The following is a 22,721-nucleotide window of genomic DNA, read 5'->3' as shown; positions in this document are numbered from 1 at the left end:
TCGGTGTTGTGAGTCTGGGCCACTGATTTAAACAAGCGACAGTGTATGCTAAAAAGGCTACAGCTACATGAATTCAACAGCTTTTTTGATCCATTGTTCTTGTACCAGAGAGGGCTCGGAGCACAAACTCTACCTTCACTACACCTTTAGATTATGCATAGCAAATCAGATTGTAACACTTTTAGCTACCTAACATGTCTTCAGATGAATGAAAATGTTGTCATGTGAAGCAATGTGTGGTTTTCCCATCCATTTATTTTACTTTCCTACAAGGGGAAAAAGCACATTGAAAACATTAAACAACACAATAGGAACTCACCATGACACAACGTACAATACAACAATGTGATGCCACACAGTGTTCAAATGTGAGTCATTCATTTAGATATTATCCATGTTCATCCATATTATCCTTGTCTGTTGTTATGATAAAGAAAAGCAGAAAGTAAAGTGCTCAATGTGCAGGGGTGCAAATGGAGAGAAGCAGCAATATATAATGAGTGCATGAAGGCCATTTTGTTTGGTCTTTGGCCCAAATGATGACAGCGATCAGGAATGTTTGCCACCCGTCAGTGCTTTGTGCAATAATTGCTTCCTTGGCAGTATAAAGTTTCTGTTTTGAATTTGTTGCTCCAGTCTGCAGACATTCTGACAAATGAGCCAAACAAGCATTCTCCCATGGCATTTGTTGTTATATTTTGGGCCATTTCAAACTGACCCAAATGTTAATACAACAAAAGTAACAATGACTCACAGATTCAGACCAGCGCACCTACAGTCATGCAACAAACAAAAAGTTGTGCTGAAACATTTTATGATTTTGTGTAGCGCTCCTGCAGACTAATGCAGTTCAAGTTTGTACTATATATATATATATATATATATATATATATATATATATATATATATATATATATATATAGTTAACGCGTTATTATTATTATTGTTATTATATAATATATTACAGTGCATTGTAGTGATGAACCGTGTGAGAAGACATTTTGCTGAAATGTGCGCAGAGCATATTCATGTTGCACAGCAGTGGAACGTTTCAAATAAAGTCTGAACACATCCGATAGTGCACCAAATATGATCGCTTCTGCTGCTAGACCTGCTTCCTTTTGAACACACCCCCTGTGTAGCCCACAGTCTCCAGCGTTCTGTCACAGTATCGGCAAATCAGTGTGTTTGACAATGTCCTGGCCAAATGCAGAAACCGTTGTGGGCCACTTTTAACCGTACACACACACACACACTTTATACTTGATTTGATTACATTAATGTTTAAGTTGAGATTTACAATATATTTAACTGCTACTGTGTAAAAGGAATACTGCAACTTATTTATTTACTGACTTGTTGATGTGTTTTATTTCAGGTGTACAGCACTCAGCGCAGTAGGACTCTCTGTACTGCTGTCAGTCCTGCTGTGTTACTGCATAGGTAAGACCACACACACACACACACACACACACACATACACACACACACACACACACACACACACACACACACACACACACACACAGTTGGAAGGATAAGTCTGGCCAGAGTAAAGCACGATGAATCAGACGTTTCTCTCTGTCCTTTCCTCCATATCGCCGTTCAAATCCCTTCCTCCTTCCTCCCATTTTTCTCTGTCAGTCATTTTTTCCCTCTTGTAGATACATTGTGTTTTCTCCCTGTTGTATCAGCCCATCAGATAGAGCAGACTGACAGGGTTTCCTGTCTGGAGGCCTAATTCTTCTTCCTCTGAGCCTCCTGTGCTGGTGACATGCGGGCTGATATCTGGGGTGGGCTTAATGGTAAATTGACTGGTGGTAAACTGGCATGCACACAGAAACATGTTCTTTACACAAAGACATGATGAATTCGTGGGAAGCTTGATTTGGTCAGATGACCATTCATCACTACAAAATGATGTCATGATAGGACTGTGTGATTTAGATCTTGATTATTATATCTTTAATAATGAGTGAGTGGTGAGTCATATGAGGCATTCTCTGCTCAGCAAGACCTTTCTTTCAAGATGCTGCAGTCAGGAATCTAGTAAACATAAAAAATGTATCATACACATACACACACATTTGACTTATTTACTTTATTTGGTCAATGCAGTATTTAGTTGCAGATACCTGTCTTTTACTATTCAGCCTTTAAAACACTAGAAAGGCTTCAGCATCTGTAGAGAGAACAGTGCAAAAGCATGGAAACAGAGCCTGAACACATGAGGAGGGTATCGTCATGCTTGTGCTGTGCCAATAAGACAATAAGGCAACCCAACTACTAGAAACTTTGGGTGCAGAATTTTCTAAAATGTTTTAGAAATAGCTTTACACAATTTGTAGTCTTGAAGCAACAATAGGAAGTTGTCATGAATGAGGTTACCTGTCAGTAATCCCTGTAATACAATTGGTTTAAATGGTGACCCTGACCAATAACCACTATTGGTGGCACATGGTGGATCCATGCACTTACTAAACTATGTGAGTCAAATCACATAGTTTAGTAAGTGCATCCACATGTTTGGTTCCACGTTTCATACCCCCAGAAAGATTATTTATAAAACACAGGCAAAGTGCCTGATCTTCTCTGTTACTGCTCACACACAACCCATTCCCCAAAAGCCAAATGGGAACCTAAAATTACTGCAAGGATGGACTCTTCCTCAGAAAAAGATCTCTGGGGAAATTAAAATTAGACGTGTGCAATTTAAAAATATTGAACAGAGTTTATTGGCCTCCCTTCAGGCTCCACAAAATGAAACAGAAAGACTCAGATTGTTGGCTTGTGAACAATTGGAGGGAGCACATATTAATTTGTTAAAGAACTCTACGCAGACAATTTCGCTAAATAATATGGAGGATCTCCCTTTTCACTGATTTTTTTTGAGTGTGAGCTTAGGTGGGAGACCCGTCCCCCTCTTTGATTGGGATGTACCCGCAGCAAACCAGAGCATTTCTTAAGGAATGTTTCTGGTGATCTGAACGAGATCACCACCATTGTTTTTTGTGTATTGGCACATTCACTTACAGGTCCATAGGCCTTTAGATAAAAATGTATTTAAAAAAAAGTAGATTCTGTCTCAATTAGAATAGATGTCAATGCTGAACAGACCAGAACATTTTAGAATGTAGCATGCTAAAAAATAATAATCCACATGCAGGGATATAAAAAGGAATAACGGCACATGCTTTCACTTTCTCTTCTCTCCTTGGAGCTCGGAGTGACGGGAAGAAAAAGAAGAGAGCTTGAGAGAGAAAATAGAGCCCTACCCAATTTCACACCTCAGCATCCTGGCCTGTCATGTGTGCCCGGCAGATTTGGAGCATTTTCAAATTCTGTTAGACACAGCCTCCCATTTTGCATTTCACCTATGGAAAGACAGTTTCTGCCACAATCCAACCCTTCAGATTACGTTATATTATGGCCCAAATTAAAGCAATTAGTCCCTTCTTGAGGGGGTATGTGTGTTTATACTGCATGGCGACATCTTTGAAATTTAAATTAGTGTGAATAATCCTCACCAGCCATAAGAAATTTTTGGTTTGGTTCCTGACTAATGTGCACTCATCCCCACACCTGTTTTAATAGTGAGCCGCTGAAGTCATTAACCTGTTCACCCTCACTGGACTCACTGGAGGCGTTCTGCCAAAAGCTTATACCAACAGTCATTTTCATTTGCATAAAAGCAGTGGAGAGTGTCCCATCAGCAGCGTCGCACCGTGCCAGCACTCTAAAGAACCTCAGCTCAACAAGTCATTTAGTGGCAAGTTGAAGATTGGAAAACACTGTGTGAAAATCTGACCGCTCAATCCGATTATTTCAAAATGTTCCAGGGGGATAACCCCAAGCCTAACAGAAAAAGAATAGAATACAGGCAGATTGTTCAGATGGAGCTCAAACATTTTATAAACTTATATGTATTAGTGACCCCTCCCCTCTCTGCCATCTGCTCAAATCAGAATTGATACTTATGGTACCAAAGTAATAACACGCTTTTTAAAAAAATGTTTCATTAATGCATTAATTTGAGCTCAGTGATTATAATAATGATAATATAATATTATGAGTTGTAGAGGTCCTAAACATGAACCAAATTACAACAAACAACAACCTGAAAACAATTTGAAAAAGCTTAATAGCTTAGCAATGACAAATGATATATAACACACATTTAAAAAAAAAACATTTTACTTCACTTCATCAGTGTGATATGATTGTTGTGATCTAGATGACATTTTTGCAATACTGCATTGATACTACACACACACACACACACACACACACACACACACACACACACACACACACACATTGCACAGATGCACATTGTTAATATCAAAATCAAAACTTGAGTGTAAGCACAGAATAATAATTTTATTTATTATTATTACAAGCTGGACTACAAAAACAAAAACAAAGCAGCATCCAGGGTTGCAATGGAGCCCTATAAGTACAGCTGGAGGCATTTGTTTTCCCCTGCACCCATTTAAAACTGTAAAACTGTCAGGGTGTTCAGCTCCTCGTTAGATTGTACGTGTGTGTGTGGGGGGCTGGGGGCTGGGGGGGTATCTGTCTGTGTGTGTGTGTGTCTTTAGTAATACTGTATATCTCAGAGAGAGAATGAGAAGGAGACAGAGAGAGAAGATAGTCGTTTTCTTTGCAAAGGTCATCGAATTCCACAATGAACAGAAGCAATTAGGACTGGAGCTCAGCTGGTCCTTGGACTTTGATAGTTTGCCACAGGCGAGTGTGTGCATGTGTGTGTTTTTACACGTGTGTATGTGTGTGTGTGTGTGTGTGTGTGTGTGTGTGTGTGTGTGTGTGTGTGGCATGAGTTCCCTCATGCAGCATTGTTAGAAAGATGTTTTCTTCATTTAAAGCATCTGTTTAGAGTGTCCTGGGATTGTATGATTGACATGTACATATCCTCTTGACACACACATACACACTGGCTTGTATCCATCTCACACACATGGATGAACACAGATACAGATACAGATACAGATACAGGTACAGATACAGATACAGATACACGCGCACGCACACACACACACACACACACACACACACACACACACACACACACACACACACACACACACACACACAAACCAAGAGGCACACAACTGTTTACTTAACTGCCCAAGAATGCCGCTGCATGTAGACACACCCGGAAATATGTGGACAACAATACACAGGCACACATACAGTGTATACCCCTGGCACACATACACACACATTCACTACCTTTGGCCTTGACAAGCTGACATAATGACAAACAAGACAACACATGATCCATGCCTATTCTTGTGTGTGTGTCTGGGCTCATGTATGTGTCAGTCATACAGTGTGTGTGCCTGAGGACCGTTGCGTGCACAGATTTTTTCTGCTTCCCTCCTTCAGGGTCTCGGCCTTGTGAGCTGCAGTAAAAGATCTGACATGTTTGGTTTGATGTCTGTCAAATGCATTTTTATGTTCTTATTCAAATTTACAAACACTAGATGAAATCCTTCTTACTCCAGGAGGGAGTGAGGGGAATAAGAAGAGGAATACTCCAAACTCAGCCGCTCAGCTCATTTAGCACATATGCACGCATCGCCAAGAAACTCTTGCTGTGAACATTTTTCAGATAAGCACACTATTCATGTTTTCACACAGATTTGCTCCTAATTGCTGGATATGAAATATGAAAACCAATTCAGAACCTTTCATGTAAACCTGCTTAGAAATTAACAAACCCACTTGGATGAACACATCATCCCCTTGGCTGAGGTAATGGACTGCTGAATTATTCTGTTCATATGTAAAGTGACAGTGAAAATGGAGTTAATATTGCATGTAGCAGCTCATATCCAAAGAGGGAGGCTTGTTCTGGTCACCTTGTATTCAGTCTCTCTCACACACACACACGCACACACACACGCACACACACACATACACACGCAAAGTGTGATTATGCACACTCACACAAACAAAGCCTTCCTCTGTGACTAATTGAGACTAGCTGTGCCCCATAAACTCAGGCCCTGTATCAAACAAAGACACTGCGGCTGCTTACTGCTGCTTGGTAAAGCCATTACAGGGCAAGTTTTATTGTGACTCCCACTGGGAGATGCAGATTTTTAGTCCTTGTTCAAACTCTACTAATTTCCGGTTCAATACTTCAGGACAAAGATGTGCAGTTATATGTAATAATAATTTTTCTTCATCACTGTACCAGCAAAGGTCAGACGTAACATTTACACATATTTACTTGATATACTGCACATACTGTATACTTCCCTCTTTATTTCTAGATTGAGACTTAACCCTTTTATAATAATTACATTTCACAGGGAAATGTGTGTGTGCAAAACTCATAAATATGCAGCTGCTTTCATGTAAAAAATCTTGTATCGCCGTCAGTTGCCATCTTTGACATTATCAAAACTCTTTAAAAAACAAAAAACAGGCTGGGTAATGTAAAAAAAAAAAAAAAAAGTATTTATTGTTGATATTTTAAAATCCAACATGTTCATTTTATGTTTTATGTTCAAATGTGAATGCAACAACATACAACATAAAGGAAAATCTATGGGTTTGTCTTTCTGGATGCATTGTCTTTGGTGTGAAAATCAAGTTCTGCCACCATGTTTAACACCTTTGCCTACCTATGTTGAAAGCACTTATTGGAAGTCGCTTTGGATAAAAGCGTCTGCTAAATAACTGTAATATAATGTAATGTAACACACCGCTCCATCAGATGATAAAGAGGAGAGAAATAATCAGAATATAATGATCTTTTTTACTCTAGATACTTGAATACAGATCTCTGAAAAAGTTGTGTCTGAAGTAACCTTTTGAATGCAAGCCTTGTAGTCTTACTTCATGTAAAGCTTTGAGTCTGTCACAGTAAACCAGGATGGATACGCTGCTTGTTCAGTTTTACCTTTTTGAGGAATTAGCCTGTACTCCTATACTTTGCCTTTTAAACAAATGATTTGCATGCAGGTGTAAGCCCAATAGGCCTGGGACTGCTGTTACCTCAGGGCCTACAGTATAATACTTTGTAATAATTAGTGGAGGTTAATCTCATAAGAATCTGCTGTGTGTGTAATTTGCGACATAAGGACAGCCAATGTCACAGAGCCAATACTCAAAGCAGCCTTGGTGTTTAGTCAGCTCCAGGGCATGAGTTTGGCTTTCATGTGACAGGAGTTCACGTCACCATTTGTAAATGAGTTCATTTAAAGTTGACCTTCTTTACAGAAGTTTCTCTTTTTTCAATGTAATAAAATGTGAAAAAGTAGAGCACCTACAACCTCCATGTTCATTCTGTTAAAATAAAGTATTGATATTTCTCAAAGCTATGAAATTATTATCAGAACAAAACAAGAGAAACTTTCAAGTATAAGGTTAAATGACCATATCAGTGTTTTGAAAGATGTTGGCTTCTTGGTCTTACATACATTTTGAATTGAATTAAAGGAGATTTTAAAAGCACGATGACACCACATGCTTTAGTCTGCTCCAGGCAGACTGGGACTTGTTTTCCACTTCATCAAGTTTGCTTCTTCCCTGTTTAGGTTTAGTCTTTCCTGCCACCTTTTGAATGGAGTGAGCGTCCACACATGACTGTTTCATATATTTTGGTTATCTTGAAATGATGTGAACTGAACCAAGGACAAATACAGCAACAATAACATTTAATGAATTGATACAGTCTAGAGCTTTTTTAAATGACTTAAAATGCAGACACTGGTCTCAATTCATTTCTGCATGAATTGAAAAAAATAGCAGGCTCTTGAAACTTGCTATGTATATATACATATGTGTGTATATATAAATATATATATATATATATATATATGTATTATGATATATGCAAGTTTCAACTGTCTTGTAAATGATTTCAATATTGTTAAGGTTAAAGGCATATAAACAAGTAATGCTTGTTGTCAATCTTGTTGTTTTTCTTAGTTAGAAATGTTTTGTACTTTATTTGAAGCGAGCAGTGTAACATTGATCTGGTTTTACAGTCATGGTCAGGCTTCTGTTCCTGTGAGCAGAGAAGTGTCAGTACAATAGAGCGGGATGTGAAATGAGAAATTTCAAAGCTTTTACTGTCAGCAGCATCTTTGTTCCAAACACATTTCCTGCCTTTCAAGTGGTGGACTGGGCCTCTGTGGTCCCCCTCAGTATGAGTCAGATTAACAGGGCTGAACAGGGATCAGCCTGGTCTTCTGAAGAGGTGCAGTTAAGGCTGACGGTGGAGACCAGGTTGTTGGTTCCAGCTCTGCTTTGAACACAGTGGGATACTGTGGGTCTTCCATCATTCACAGCGGTTCCACTGCAGCGCTCAGGAAGAAAAAGGTCCTTGGGATGATTCCAATGCTGACATCTCATCTCACTGCTGTGAGGAAGGAGACTTTGATTAAATGTAGGGAGGCCAAGGACGCATCTACAATATAAGATAATATAAGATGAGGACGAAACAGCATTGAATACTGAATCAGACTTCTATTGAATGAATCTTTCATTTAATATGCAACAACCACACAACCAAAATGAAAGAACGACAAATTTGTCACCACATAGAAGGCATCCATTGCAGGGATGGTAGGAACAGGCCTCTAATTTGAATTTCTTGCAGCTGAGCAACAGAAAAAATACATATTTTTCATAATTTTAAAGATTTAGATATAACAGAATGTGTTTTATTTGTACTGTAGACTTTCTCCATGTCCTGTCACAGGGCATTTGATATATTCCCCTGCAATGGTGTTGGTACTGCTTTGCAGTGAGCACTGGTCCACTTTAAAGCAGTGGCTTTAAAACATTGATCACAATGTGGGCAGAATACTGACAACAACAATGCTCTTCTTCATATCAAATGTCATTATTAGGTGACAGAGGCTGTCTCAACACTGTCTGTCCATCACAGTGTAGTTTGTATGTGTTGACTTATGTGTTTCACTGAATGTATTCATACATAGTGAATCAGCACCACAATGACCTTTTCTTACACTATGTTCAAAAGTAAACAGAGAAGTGGAGCAGCTTCAGAATTTCAGTTCATTTGACTAATTGTCTTCCTTGAAACGTTGTGAGCCAGTAGACTAGTAATTTAGTAATTACTGAGTGAATTTACCTAAAAAGGTTTGGTGAAAGAACTAGCGTTGTATGACTGTTACCATGGCCATTAATCCTCTTACTTTATCACACACACACACACACACACACACACACACACACACACACATACACACACACACACACACACACACACACACACACACACACACACACACACACACACTCACACATGCACACAGGCTCCTGTCGATTAGCCAGCACTCTCCCATGACCCTTTGCTCCTGTCTTCACCAGGAGGGGTTGTGGGTAACGGGTATAGCACAGCATGACTCTAATTTAATGAGGCAAAGGTGTGTCTGTGTGTGTGTGTGTGTATGGTCAGTGGAATGAACCGATAGCAGGGCTCTCTCTCTAAATGCTCCAAGTTGAATGTGTATTTGGTCCTTGACAGGTCTCTCTCTCATATCAGCTTGGAGTCATCCAGTCTTTACTCTGTCTTCCTGTTAAATCAACATGTTTATGCTATCATCTTAACACCGTTTTGGGATGTCAGCCTGCTCTAATGTTCAGCATTTCTAACTTCTCTACTAGTTGGGGTTTTTGTTTTAGCAAAGAGCTGTATTTTGATGAAAAAAATGTAACTTGAGAAGAAGGTTTTTTTCTCCCAACTATTTATTAAATAGAGTCTCGTGGCTCTCATCACTTTGGCACCATTTTCTTCCTGCATTAGAATAAATTATATTCTCTGGCTGTGTCTCCATAGGGAGCCGTCTCCATTGACAGCATGTTTGTGTCAATATATGCGTGCCCCTGACATCCCGGCTGTCCCAGTTCTTAGACACCACAAACATGCTATCCACTAAGGAAGCTTCTTTTGACCCAATTTTAAGGCAGGTCGACATGCACCCTTAATAAACTAGCCAATCCAACAATGCAGTGCAACGGACTTCTGGTAAAGTTCTAACAGGATTCTTTTAATTTATAGGCTGAGGTGACACAAACTGGTAAACACGTCATAATTAAGTAATGGTATTCCACACTGTGTGGGTACAGGCCTATGGTTGTTCTTCTGTCTTCCTGTCATTTTTTGGTTTAATGTGTTGTTATTGGATCTGTCAAACCTGTCAGCTGACTCACTACCAGGAGGGGCTCGAGTGTTGAGATGAGCCTCTTCTCTGGAGAAGTGTAGCAAACTCCTGTTTGTACCAGAGTCGTGGGGGGAGTTGCAAGAATGAATGTGCATAACACCAAGCTAAGACTGGGAACAGCTCAAACCCAATCACACTGTAGAACAGGGAACAATACCAGGGCTAAAATCACCCTCATCTCACTGAGCAAACTGGTGACGATGTTCCTTTTGTTTTCCCTTTACTTGGGCTTTCTTCTTTCTGGATTACTTTTTTGCTGTTTTTGTTGGATTAAGACTCTTTTCTGAGGTTTTTGTGCTTCCGTTTTTTTTGTTTTGTTAGATGGTTCCTGCGTTTGAAGTTAGCAGTGAATAGTATACTAATCCATAGCAGTGTCCACTGAGACATTGAGACTTGTGGGTGTGAGTTTAAATGTGTGTTTGTTGATAAACAGAAAAACCCCCCCTTAATTAATCTCATGAATTAGAAATTTTGTGTTTCAGACCCCTGCAATTATTACATGCACACACAAAATGCAATACAGACACATGCACCGATGGGGTACCACAGGCACTGGAGAAGGTTGGGGGTTTGGGTGCCTTTAAAAAGCTCTAGACTGTATTAATACATTAGATGTTTTTGTTGCTGTATTGGGGGTTTGGTTCCTTGCTCAAGGGCACCTTGTCACATTTTGGCAACTCTTTGGCCACCCTCCGTCTCCCAAGCCGCGTCCCTTAAGGACTCTACACAGAACGTGAACCAGCTCGCCTCTGGTTCCCATATAAATGGGGGTTTACTAAATGTAAATTAGTAGATTTACATTTAGTAAACCCCCATGTAAATCATAACTGTGGATCGGCATTTTTGCTTGTTGTGTTAGCTTGCCTCATCACCTTTTTATCTAGTGAACATTTGCTGTTACATGGGCAGGGGTCTATATGGGAAGCTTCCTCTGTCTGGTAATAATGCCTTCTGATCCTTGCCTTGTTGTCGGGGTTCTGCTGCATTGTGATCTCAGTAGGTGAGGTTATACGCATAATCCTGTGTTTCCTTCCTGTTTCATGGATGAGATTCATTCAAATACCTAATGACATGGTTGTGTGCTTCATCATTGGCCATATTCCAGGTGCATGTACCTATTTACAGCAAGTCCCATGTTCCAAGCTCCCTAATCAAAATAACTATATTAAGAGTAGGATGGGGATGACTTCTTAACTTGTGGACAGATTTGATTAAAGTTTGATAGGTCAGTTTCCACTCTAATAACAATCCTACCTGCATACATTTATCTGCATTCATACTTCTTCATCTGGGTACAGATCGCATTTTAATACAAAGTGAGTTTTGGCCATACAGTGCACAATATTTCTGGGCTTAGACTGGATGCATATCACACCCAGCGTTACTTAACATTTCAGGTTTCTATCAGTTGCAAACCTGTTTTTTCTCAATATCTCACATAAAGGTTGTTCAACTGAAATGTTGCTGGTAGTTGTCTCATATGCACTGTGTCAGATATACAGAGCTACTCACAGTTGGTGACCACATATTGATCAGTAACATCTTATTTTAGCTAACTAAAAGTTAGCTAACATCAGACATACGTATTTGTCTGACATGAAAATCTGTTACATTATAAACACCAGTACATGAGCTGGTTACCATAACATTTGCTGAGGAGAATGATGTTCTCCTGAGGATGAACCAGTGTGATGTGGATGGCCTTTACTCTAGCACCACCCTCAGGACATGTTTTCAGTTCTATTGGTCACTTTCAGGTTGTGTTGGCTGCTAGCGGGTCTATCCTGTTATTCTTCTGTTCCTCTATAGACGCTATCAATGTCATATATTGGTTAAAGTCTTACATAAACATGTAACTAAGTTGTCAGATAGTTCTGTTAAGTTAAAAACTTTTCTCTTTTTGCTGTTTAATATCAGTGTGTCATGTCAGTCCAGAGCTAGATTACAGGCTATTCAATAGCAGAGCAGGCAAAGCACAAAGCCAAATCCCCTTCTGCTGCTTCACACTTCACATTAATGTCTCATCTGATTCAGTGGAAGGTAGCGGTCCCTCTGCAGCCTTCTAACATAGAAAACACAAGTGACTGAATATTTGACAGCAAAAATTGGGTTATTATTGAGGGTTTTTTTGTCTGTTTTTTAGGTATAGAAGCATATTGTTATACATCAGTTGTAGGTGAAAGGTAAACAGGAGTAGTATGATTTTACAACCCCAAGGGCAGACACAAAGACACAAAAACACACACACACACACACAGGTAAGGAAAGAGAGATAAAAACAGGTAGGTGGTAGAGGTGAATGTTTTACTGCGTTATGTCAGATTAGCTGCTGGCAGCTTCCTTTGATGCTAAAGCACTTGAATCTATCTGTCCCAGGGTACTGCGGTGTGTGTGTGTGTGTGTGTGTGTGTGTGTGTGTGTGTGTGTGTGTGTGTGTGTGTGTGTGTGTGTGTGTGTGTGTGTGTGTGTGTGTGAATATGTTTTTCTTTACGGGCTAAAATATGCCAGGTTTTTGTTGCCTTTGAGCATTATGCATGTTATTAATGTTTATAAAAACATACTGTACTGTGTGAATTGATCAGAGAATATAACAAAGCTCTGCTCTGGCCTCACTGTTTCTATCACACATACACACACACACAAACATACATAAGCACACACACACACACACACACACACATGCAGACACTTATCTATCTTTCTATCTGATTTACTAGTTTTCATTTATTTCTTCTATTTTCTCTTAAAAAATTCTTAGCTTGACTTTTTTTCCTTGTTTTCTACCCCCCACATTGATTTCTGATGTATTATTTGTTTCTTTATTGTCCTCTCTATTTCCCCTCCATTCTGCATCATTTTAATTTGTCACGTATTATCTAAATTCCCTTTCCTCTCTTACTCTCCTTTTTCTTTCCTTCCCTCCTCTTGTGTTCTCTCTGCAGCGATGCACCTGTTTGGTCTAAACTGGCAGCTGCAGGAGAGTGAAGGATATGGAGCCTTTGAAAATGGAGGAGGAGGAAGAGACACAACTCCTAACACCATCATGGTGTCTACAGACAATGGTGAGCTACTGAAAACATTGTTTTAGAACCCTTTTTGTCTTAATTTGCAATAATGTGCTAGTTCATAAATGCTATGCTGATTTTTTTACAATATGAATAAATGGAGGCTTGAACGACTCATCATATGGTCCACAAATGAAGGAGTTATGAACCTCAATATAAAGTGGTCAAATGGTCACATGGATGTCCTGTCCACACGTAAACCACCTCCGTGTCTATCACTCAAAGTTTCACCAGCATTCACCGAAGCCTCTCAAGGATTAATGAGCTATTCTGCTTACTAAAAGACAAACAGGAAGTAAATCATGACCTTCTTTGGCACAGGTCATGTTTTACTCACCATTACCTCAGAGAAGAAAGTTAGTATTTTTTTATAGTATTAGTTTTTATTGCTTTTTACTTCCGTGAAGGATTTTCTTATTGAACTAGAAATGTTCTTGACGCTGTAAAGTGAAAACCATTTAACTTGGAATAGGATTCAGTTCATCTTCTACCTATGAACTCCCCATTCTGTGGGGAAAAAACACACATAATCCATTTGACATGAGAATGTCATTTCACAATAGAGCCTGTGGTGTTGTTTTACCTGATGTTACCATCTGCTGGAGTGTGCTGAGGGTCACAGGTCACAGTGTGACTGCAGGCATGTGAGATCTGGCTTTCTTGGAGGTCTTTTGCAGCTCTCTACAGATCACTGCATTTTAGAGTGAAATTAATTCTGGGTCATAATGGGGAGACAAAGGTTCTATCCGCACAGATGAAATGGAAAGTTTATACTCTGTATACTCTACTTTATACTTAATGATGGAACCTTTGTCAACATAGTTTGCATCCTTTACCAAGAAGAAAAAACATTAATATCACAGAAAAAACACATCTGTCATTTTGTTGATCTAATTTCAGTTCTGGAAAAAATAAAATGAATAATCAAGAAAAGGCACACGAATAAAACTCTAACTTACCTAAATACTTTAAAGGACGCAAATGTGTTTTTTTTGTAATATAAATACTACAGGTTTCAATGTCCAGTTCAGATTTGTTTGTCTATATCTGATTTGTGACAGCTTTTTTAAACCATTTCAGCCCAGGGGGATTTTGAGGAGACACATAGTAATTAATCGGGAACGTCCACACATGTTGATTAAGCAGGAAAAACCTGCCAATTAAAACAAAACTGAAACAAACTGGATACCTTTAGTATTTCTGTGCTTTGCCACTGCTTCTTACTGGTGGTCCTCTCAATGCATGTGAGCTGTGAAGCTAAAGCATACTTGATGCTCTACACATGCTTGCAAGGATGGAACCACCACAAACATGTTGAGCCATAGTCTTGTGATGGGTCTGCTTGGGTTCAAGTGGTTGAGTTGCCCAAATGAGGGTTCAGTTTTCAAGACAGATAGAAACAGCAAAGCTACAGCGGACATAGATGAGACAGGAATATGCTAATGCTGTCCTAAGTATCTTTAAAGATTTGGGCTAGCTCTTTTGCCTCACAGCAAAATATATTTGGTGGAGTTTGGATGTTTTCCTTCTGTCTGTGTGGGTTTCCTCTGGGTGCTGCCGATTCCTCCCACCTTCAAAAAAATGCACTGGCTCAGAATCGGGTTGGGAACATTTTTGGATTTGGTTCCCAGACGCCACATAGTTGCTGCCCACTGCTCATGGGTTCATGGTTTAAATGCAGATGATACATTTCATTGAAGTTGTGCTGTGTATGACTGCATGTGCAATGCATACACATGCAATCATACACCATTTGTATTATTCTGTGATACATATATATAAATGGGGCCAAAAATACATAGGGAGCACTGTCAGTTTGGGATTTGGGGATAATTATTATGTATAATTATAAGGCAATAGACATGCCTGTGGCATCAGTAACTGGCCTGATTTACAAATATGTGAAATCAGCAGAAATTTGTTTTTAGGTTGTGTGCATTTCTGGCAGGAAACAGGCCTCAAACTTGCAAACCTCCTCATTAAAACCTCAGCCACCCCAGGTAATGTTGATCATAATGCACTAGAGGAAATATGCTGCTTTGTTGTTCTTTAGGTAGATAAAACGAAGAGTAAAGGTTTATATTGAAGTAGATGCTGGATAAACATGTTCACTCACATGAACATGAAAAGGCTTCTTTTTGATCTTCTATGTGCATGGCTACATGCTGCTCATTGGTTAGTGGTGTTATTTGTCCTTTCCTTATTGCCAACGAATTCCATGGAAATATCAACAATAATTTGATGTAACTAAGAAGAACTGACTGTGTGGCACAAACCCGGGAGGACAAACTGTAGGGATGTATTTTGGTCTGTTGTGTGATTTCTTTGTGTGACTTGTTGACAAGGAGAAAAGGATCCTTTTATACCCTTTGTTGCTTCCTTTTTCTGCAAATGTGTGGAATCATATGAACAGTCAGTTTGCCTGATCAGGTGGGAACCCTGGGGCTCTTTTGTCCTCTCCAGCGGCTCCCTTTGTCTTTGACTCAACAATATATGGAAATGGAAATGTTTTTCTTAACGTTTTTATTTTCATATATTATTGTTGTAGTTGTAGTTTTACATACTAGCTTATACAACAATTTAAATAAGAAATAAAAAATCGGCAACTAAAAAAATGCGTCAGAGCCTCTGTGTACCGCCCGGTGCCTCTTCCTCTGGGATGAGAGAAAGAAAGCAACTTCAACTGCTGTGAAAAGCAGAACAGTGCAAATGTACCATTAGATCTCCAAACTCCACTACTGCTCCTTAATGCTCAGGAGATAGTAAGGGGCTGAAAGACATTGAAAGCTCTTCACGGACGGCGAATAGATGAAATAGTTTGTCCAAATATTAGTGAATCTATTCTCAGACAAAAACAAAACAGAGATAGTTCAGAAAATGAAAGACCTACCTCTAACTGCAAAGACGGTCAGAGACAGAGACATGAGACTGACATTAAATTTATTTTGTCCAAAATGGCCAAGAAATTCTCTTTTGTCAGTAAATGTTGCTGACCCCTGACCTAGTTGTGTCTTAATATGTGAGCAAAGTGAATTCAGCATATGGGCTTCCTTGTCAGGCAATTTTCTCATGCAGTTTATAATTATACAGAAATACTGGCTATGCTTAACACAAACATGCAAACATTTTTTGATAACCTTTAAAAATCAGATTTAACAAGTTACAGGGCTGCCACTTTTACAGCCACCAGTGTGTGTGCGATCGTGGTACTATAACCAGACCATTAATTACCAGTAGCAGCTCATATGTGTTTGTTCAATATCCCTAAAGTCTGTACTGTATGTATATATATGATACGCTTACACACGCACATGCACACATTCAACTATGAGCAAAAGTCTATTCCTAACTTGAGAAGTCTGCAAGTGAAGTATTAACTTTTGCTTTATTTAAGGTTTTTTTTTTAAATCTCTAATGTAACCATGAAGTGTAGTTTTGACAGACTGACTTTGCCTCCGGTTTACATTTAACACTTATCTAAGCTTCAGATCAATAGGATTGGCCGCACAGATCTATCTAGTTCTACACTTTGAGTAGGATGCATTTTCTGAAACGTTCAAGTATATCAAGGCCCTTGTAATCAGTAATTGGTTACATGACACAAAGTAAAACTTTGATGACATAATGTGGAAACTGTAATTTGATTTGTTAAATGTTTCTCTTTAAAGTAACAGTGTCTATAATGTCACTGTGCTTCTTTTCTGTTGATTGAGGCACATGTCATTATTAAGGGAAGAAGAAGAAGAAGCATTTTCACTACCATCAACATTCTGCAAACTGTGTAGCCTTCTTATGATTTTTTCTCATTGGGTTGGCGGCACAGGGTTACAAACTCCAATTCCAAAACACTGTTAATGTGTGTAAAATGTAAAATGTATAAAATGAGTCATGATGATGCTGAAATGACTGGGTATAAAACAAGCATCCATGAAACTGAATGAATGAACAATGGATCCAGCTTCACCAACTTCACCAACATAGATATAGTTTTTTCTTTATGACTTTCTTCTGCAGGCTTTGAGTTTAGAATAAGTGTACATTTATGAAACCTAAATAAAGATGATTTGTATCTGTACTGTTTTGAATTAGGTTTAGGTAAAACAGAATTTTCAAATCATTGCTTTTTTGGTTTTATTCACTTTTTATATACTCCCTCAACTTTTTGTGAGTTGGGGTCTGTACAACCCTCTTTGATACGTAGTATACAGGCTGTCTCCCAGTTACATATACCCGACTTACCAACATTCTGTACGTGTGTATTGACCTATGTTATTATACTATTATACTTACTAAAGTTCGTACTTACAAGTGGGCAGAATTCTTTGCGCCCGTTTGAATTACCCTCCAAACAGGTGTTGCATTGTGTTTGTGTTTGAACGTTATGTGAAACTTACATAACTGTACCAAGACAGCTTAAAGACAGAATTAAAAACAGAACTCCTTCCGGGGACTGTCTGTGTAGGTAACATTTGAATGTATAATCTTCTTGGTGTTGCAAATATTATTTAGTCTATGTGAAATAGCTTGTATTTAGTAGAAAACTTCAGACGATAAGTTTGACAATAAGCATAAAGCTGTTCTCGATGAAAATTATGAGACAGTTTTGTCTGTGTTTTTGTTTTCCCCTGTGTAGGCAAAATGTTTCTTCTAGAGAACAACACCATCGATATAGGAGAGGTGGATGTGGGCAGACGAGCTGTACAAGATGTTCCACCAGGTTGATTACACACACACAGACACACATACAACTTTAAAAGCACAGAAAATATGATATTTCTCTCAAAGAATGTTCCATTGTTATATCTAAATGGGAACTTTGCAGTTCATTTACATATCTGACAGATGTGCGTAATGAATCCAAACAGGACCATCAAATCATCCTCTCCTTTACAGCTCTGGCACCCTTGACCCTGTTTGTTTTCTGTTTTCTTTATCCAAGGTGTCTTTTGGCGTTCTCAGCTTTATATCGACCAACCACAATTTTTGAAATTCAACATCTCTGTCCAGAAAGATGCTCTAGTTGGAGTGTATGGACGGAAAGGCTTACCACCCTCACACACACAGGTAAGACAGCAAGGTTTACATCCAATATGAGCTACAATTCTCATAGAATACCAGAAAACTACATATTATATGTATATAACCTAGATATTGTTATCGCTTTATGACTAATGTGACAAAAAATATTTTTAATTTCCACTGAGGGTATTGTCGTGCTGTTCCCCACATCAAAAGGCTTCAGTAAGAGCATCTATACAGTAGTGCAAAGGCAAGGAAGTGATCTATAACATTTGAAATTAACAGTATATACATTAGGTCGGTTTTTACAGTATGTTCAGTAAAACAAAGTAAAACAAAGTGACCGGTGAACGTGTAAGTGCAGTCAACAGTGCAGTGGTGACCACATAGATTCAGTCTGGGAGGGGTTGGCGAGTGGGCATGTGAGGGGGTGGGGGATGCCTTCTTGACCAGATTGGAGCAGTTGGTCGTCCAGGTTAGGTCCTGTGAGATGTGGATCCCCAGGAATTTAAAGCTGGTCACACACTCCACCACTGCACCGTTGATGTGGGCGGGAAGATGAGTGTCAGCATTCTTCCTGAAGTCCACAATGAGCTCCTTGGTCTTCGTGGTGACAGAAAAGATGAAGAAGTTATCTATTTAATTTTCACAATATGTGGTTCTCAAACTTTTTGAGCCAAGTTCTACCTCTGAGCAAAGCATTTGTCATCCTTTGTGTCATCAACAAATCATGAAATGTAATCAAGTTGGCCTATTTTCAACACCTCAATCCAAATTTTAATTTAAACTAAATAAGAGTTCAACTAGAATATTGTAATAATAATAATAAAGACAATTTTTTTGCTTCAAGTCCCACATCCTCATGCAATCTATCCAACACTTTTTAAGATAACATTGTGGGATAACACAATTGGGTGAAACCCTGGGCAGGGCAAGTCACAACAAGATGGCTTAGTGTGGCTTGTGTAAAACAGTCCAACATGCATGACACTTGGTGAAGAAAAACACTCTGGATTCAGGGCTGGTCCATCACAGACTATTAGGCTGTGTTTACTGATACTTCAATGACGTGGCACACTGGATAGCACATTGGACTGTAGTCAAGTACTTAAGGAGTAATTAGAAGGTTGTGGGTTCAAGATCAACTGCAGTGAAAGACTTCACCTGCAACTCCCCTGAACATCATGGAGAAGATTTTCTCTGATATCACACTACCCTCCCTCTTAATGAGTAGTCATAGGTCTGTGTGTAGTGAATCATGTCTCCTGTTAAGGGACTAATCCACTTATCTGTGGAGGACAGCTTGTTCCAATGCCACCTCTGTCACTGACACAATGTTAGCACATCAGATAATAGATCACTCAGTGTGTGCGTGTGTTTCAAACTGAAGCAAATAATCAGTTACAAGCAATGAGAAGCACAGATGCAGGTTCTGCTAATATAACATTTATGAAATGAGTGAAGGACATTTTCAGCAGCGACAGGTGTTAGTGGAGAGACAAGGAGATTAGCTCATTATATATGGAGACACTTCCATCCAAACTAAGATGGAAAGGGTTCCGTTTTCATTATTTGACTTATAAAAGGTCTGCAGTGTATAACATATAGATAATATATATAAGGCCCTTGCACTACTTTGAGAGAGAACATTTTTTTGCACAGTTCTTGCTCTTATATGTTGATCGCACCAACGACCAGAACAAATTCTGTGTAAGTGAAAACTTACTTGGCATTCTGTATAGTCATACTTAACTTACGCCTGGTGCATGCTTGGCGTGGACATGGTTTGCTCAGAGCAGAGCCATCTGGACATTCATTTTCCTTGCTCATTCATGGTGACCGCATGTCAACAATGGGACTTTTGGTGCTGCTGTAGGACAAAGCTGTTCTGAAACCCTCCCATGCAGGAAAGAAGAAAATTAACCCAGAAACCTATTTAGTCACGCATATGCTTTTGCATTTTGAGTGGTGTGCATGGCTGAAATGTTGCTGTAGTGCTCTTTCGACCACAATTATCTGCACACTCACTGTCAGCCTCTGTCTGTGCCAATGATCCAGTCTCTAGAGCATCCCAGTGGTGGGGAAAACATTTGAAATCATTTCCTGAAGGTGGAACTAGAGAAAAGGCTTATTAAAAGGGTCATTAAATTGATTTGTCTTCGGGGTAGCATGAATGTGCGCAACAAATCTCGTGGTGATCTGAGTGGAGCCATGCTGGAAGTTTCCTGAGGTTTTCAACTGTTGAGCAGGGCCTTTAAAGGCAATCTGTCTAAAACCTTTTCATGTTTAGAATGTTATCCTGAGCAACATGAAAACCATTGAGTTCATCCTCTGGGGATCATGGATACCCACTGTCAATCCCATGTCTCTTCTGGTCAGTAGTTGTCAAAATGTGTTGCTTTGGTCCAGATGGATGGGTTGTCTGCTTGGCCAGTAATTAACATAGTGTCCCATTGAATTCTAATTGTACAAGAGGTGAAGATGCCGATTGTCTAGCAGCTAATTATAAGATGACATTATTAAAAAACAAAATCATGATCTGCATCAGTTATTTTCTGGTGAAGATCTTTGTACTGACATAGCATTGATCAGAGTGTGAAGTATTCCTTTGTGTTTTGTCTCCAGTATGACTTTGTGGAGCTCCTGGATGGCAGTCGTCTTATTTCTAAAGACAAACGAGCGCTCAGTGATGTGGACACCATGCCATATGCAGTGCACACGGTTAGTGCCCATGAGGACGAAGGTGGGAGCGGAGCCAGACACGCACGTTCTGTCAACGTGCATGAGGCTGGCTTCATTCAGTACCTGGACACGGGCATCTGGCATCTGGCCTATTACAATGATGGACGCAACACAGAACAAGTCTCCTACAACACAATCATCATAGGTAAGAACTATGTGTGGGAGTATGTGTTAAGTGTCATAACCTGAGGTTCACACCCATAGAAATGCATCCAGCAAGAATACAATATGCCCTTAACTGTCTGAAAGTTTTCTTTTTGACTGGTCTTTTACTGCTTAGACAAACCTTCAGTCTTGAAGAGAAAGTAGTTCAGTATGCAAAGTAGTGATGCAGCCTGAGAGTGTAGAAGCAGTTTTTTGCACTTTAAAACATCAAAATGGATGTCTAAACAAGTAAATAATATTGTTAGCACATGGAAATGTGTAAGTATAATAATTGCCCTCATTGAGTTGCAATAAAATGAACAGGTTCATGTGTAACTCATCAAGTGCCAAATGCATATCAGGCAAAAAGAGAGTGAGATGTTATTCAGAGCTGTAGGCTCAAGGAACAAGAATAGACACAAATTATGTCTATTCTGCAGCAATGTACATGTTGTGCACATTGTGAGTGCGGTAGTTGGAAGGTTTCTCTGCACTTTAGATTTGCGTTAAATTTGGCATACAAAGGTTTTTACTCTACATGCAGTGAGAAACAGAACATTTGTATCAATTATTATAACAGAATATCAATGTTAGATTATTTTTCTGATAGGGAGGTGTGTGTGTGTGTGTGTGTGTGCGTGTGTGCGTCGAGTACGTGTGCGTGTGTGTGTGTGTGTGTGTGTGTGTGTGTGTGCGTGTGTGTGAGCACATGAAAAAGGCAGTTAGGTATGGCAGAGGGCCAACAGAGCGAGAGAGAGAGAGAGAGAGAGAGAGAGAGAGAGAGGCAGGAGGGTAATTGGATGTAACAATGTGTTGATTGGGCTGACTGGCTGTAACTACGGCAACCACAGAGGAAGAGGAGGTCTGTCGCTCTGTCTATATGTGTGTTTGGTTAAGATATAGAGTTGCATTTCCAGCATATTCAATTAACTTCCATCCTCCCTTTCTTTCTGTCTGAATCAGAGTCCATCATGGAGTGTCCTCAGAATTGTCATGGAAATGGAGATTGTCTGTCAGGAGTATGTCACTGTTTCCCAGGGTTCCTTGGGCCTGACTGCTCTCGAGGTAACACACACACACTGTACCACTCATAGACAGGCATGATTTGCTGCTAGGGTGTTATTCCAGCAGTGACTATGACTCTCTCTCTCTTTATTCATCTTTCTCTTTCCTCCTACTTTTTTTTCCTCCAACACTTTTATCCTTGATCATTCCCTTGTTTCACTTTTTTATGTGATTCTCTATGTGGGATTCTGTCATGTTTCACATAATCCCGATTATCAAGTATAGCTGCATTACCTCATCAGGTTTAACCCATGCACTTAAGAGAGATATGGACATGGTGTTTATGACTTTGCCATCGGTGTCATATTACATTAGATTACGATCATTTAGCAGACGCTTTTATCCAAAGCAACTTACATTACATTACCACCCATTACAGAGGGGAGAGCAATTGAGGGTTTGGTGCCTTGCTCAGGGGCACCCCGGCAGGGACTCGAACTGGCAACCCTCCGGTTCC

At 39.5% G+C, this 22,721-nt stretch overlaps 1 protein-coding gene across 1 annotated transcript in view; it reads left to right on the top strand.

The window, feature by feature from the left end:
- The window catches only part of LOC142996739 (teneurin-3-like), a 187,811-nt gene that overhangs the window by 79,622 nt on the left and 85,468 nt on the right, over positions 1-22,721 (top strand). The window contains exons 5-10 of the mRNA XM_076147792.1: positions 1,379-1,443; positions 13,172-13,291; positions 17,928-18,011; positions 18,234-18,358; positions 20,939-21,200; positions 22,163-22,264. Of these exons, the coding sequence (XP_076003907.1) occupies positions 1,379-1,443; positions 13,172-13,291; positions 17,928-18,011; positions 18,234-18,358; positions 20,939-21,200; positions 22,163-22,264 (758 nt within the window). The remainder of the gene's footprint in view (positions 1-1,378; positions 1,444-13,171; positions 13,292-17,927; positions 18,012-18,233; positions 18,359-20,938; positions 21,201-22,162; positions 22,265-22,721) is intronic.

The sequence above is a fragment of the Genypterus blacodes genome, unplaced genomic scaffold, assembly GCF_046128005.1.
Source record: "Genypterus blacodes isolate CSIRO-AG114 ecotype Tasmania unplaced genomic scaffold, CSIRO-AGI_Gbla_v1 ptg000039l_1, whole genome shotgun sequence".
Taxonomy (NCBI): Eukaryota; Metazoa; Chordata; class Actinopteri; order Ophidiiformes; family Ophidiidae; genus Genypterus; species Genypterus blacodes.
The sequence above is the reverse complement of the archived record's forward strand: the minus strand, read 5'-3'. Positions and strand labels throughout refer to the sequence as shown.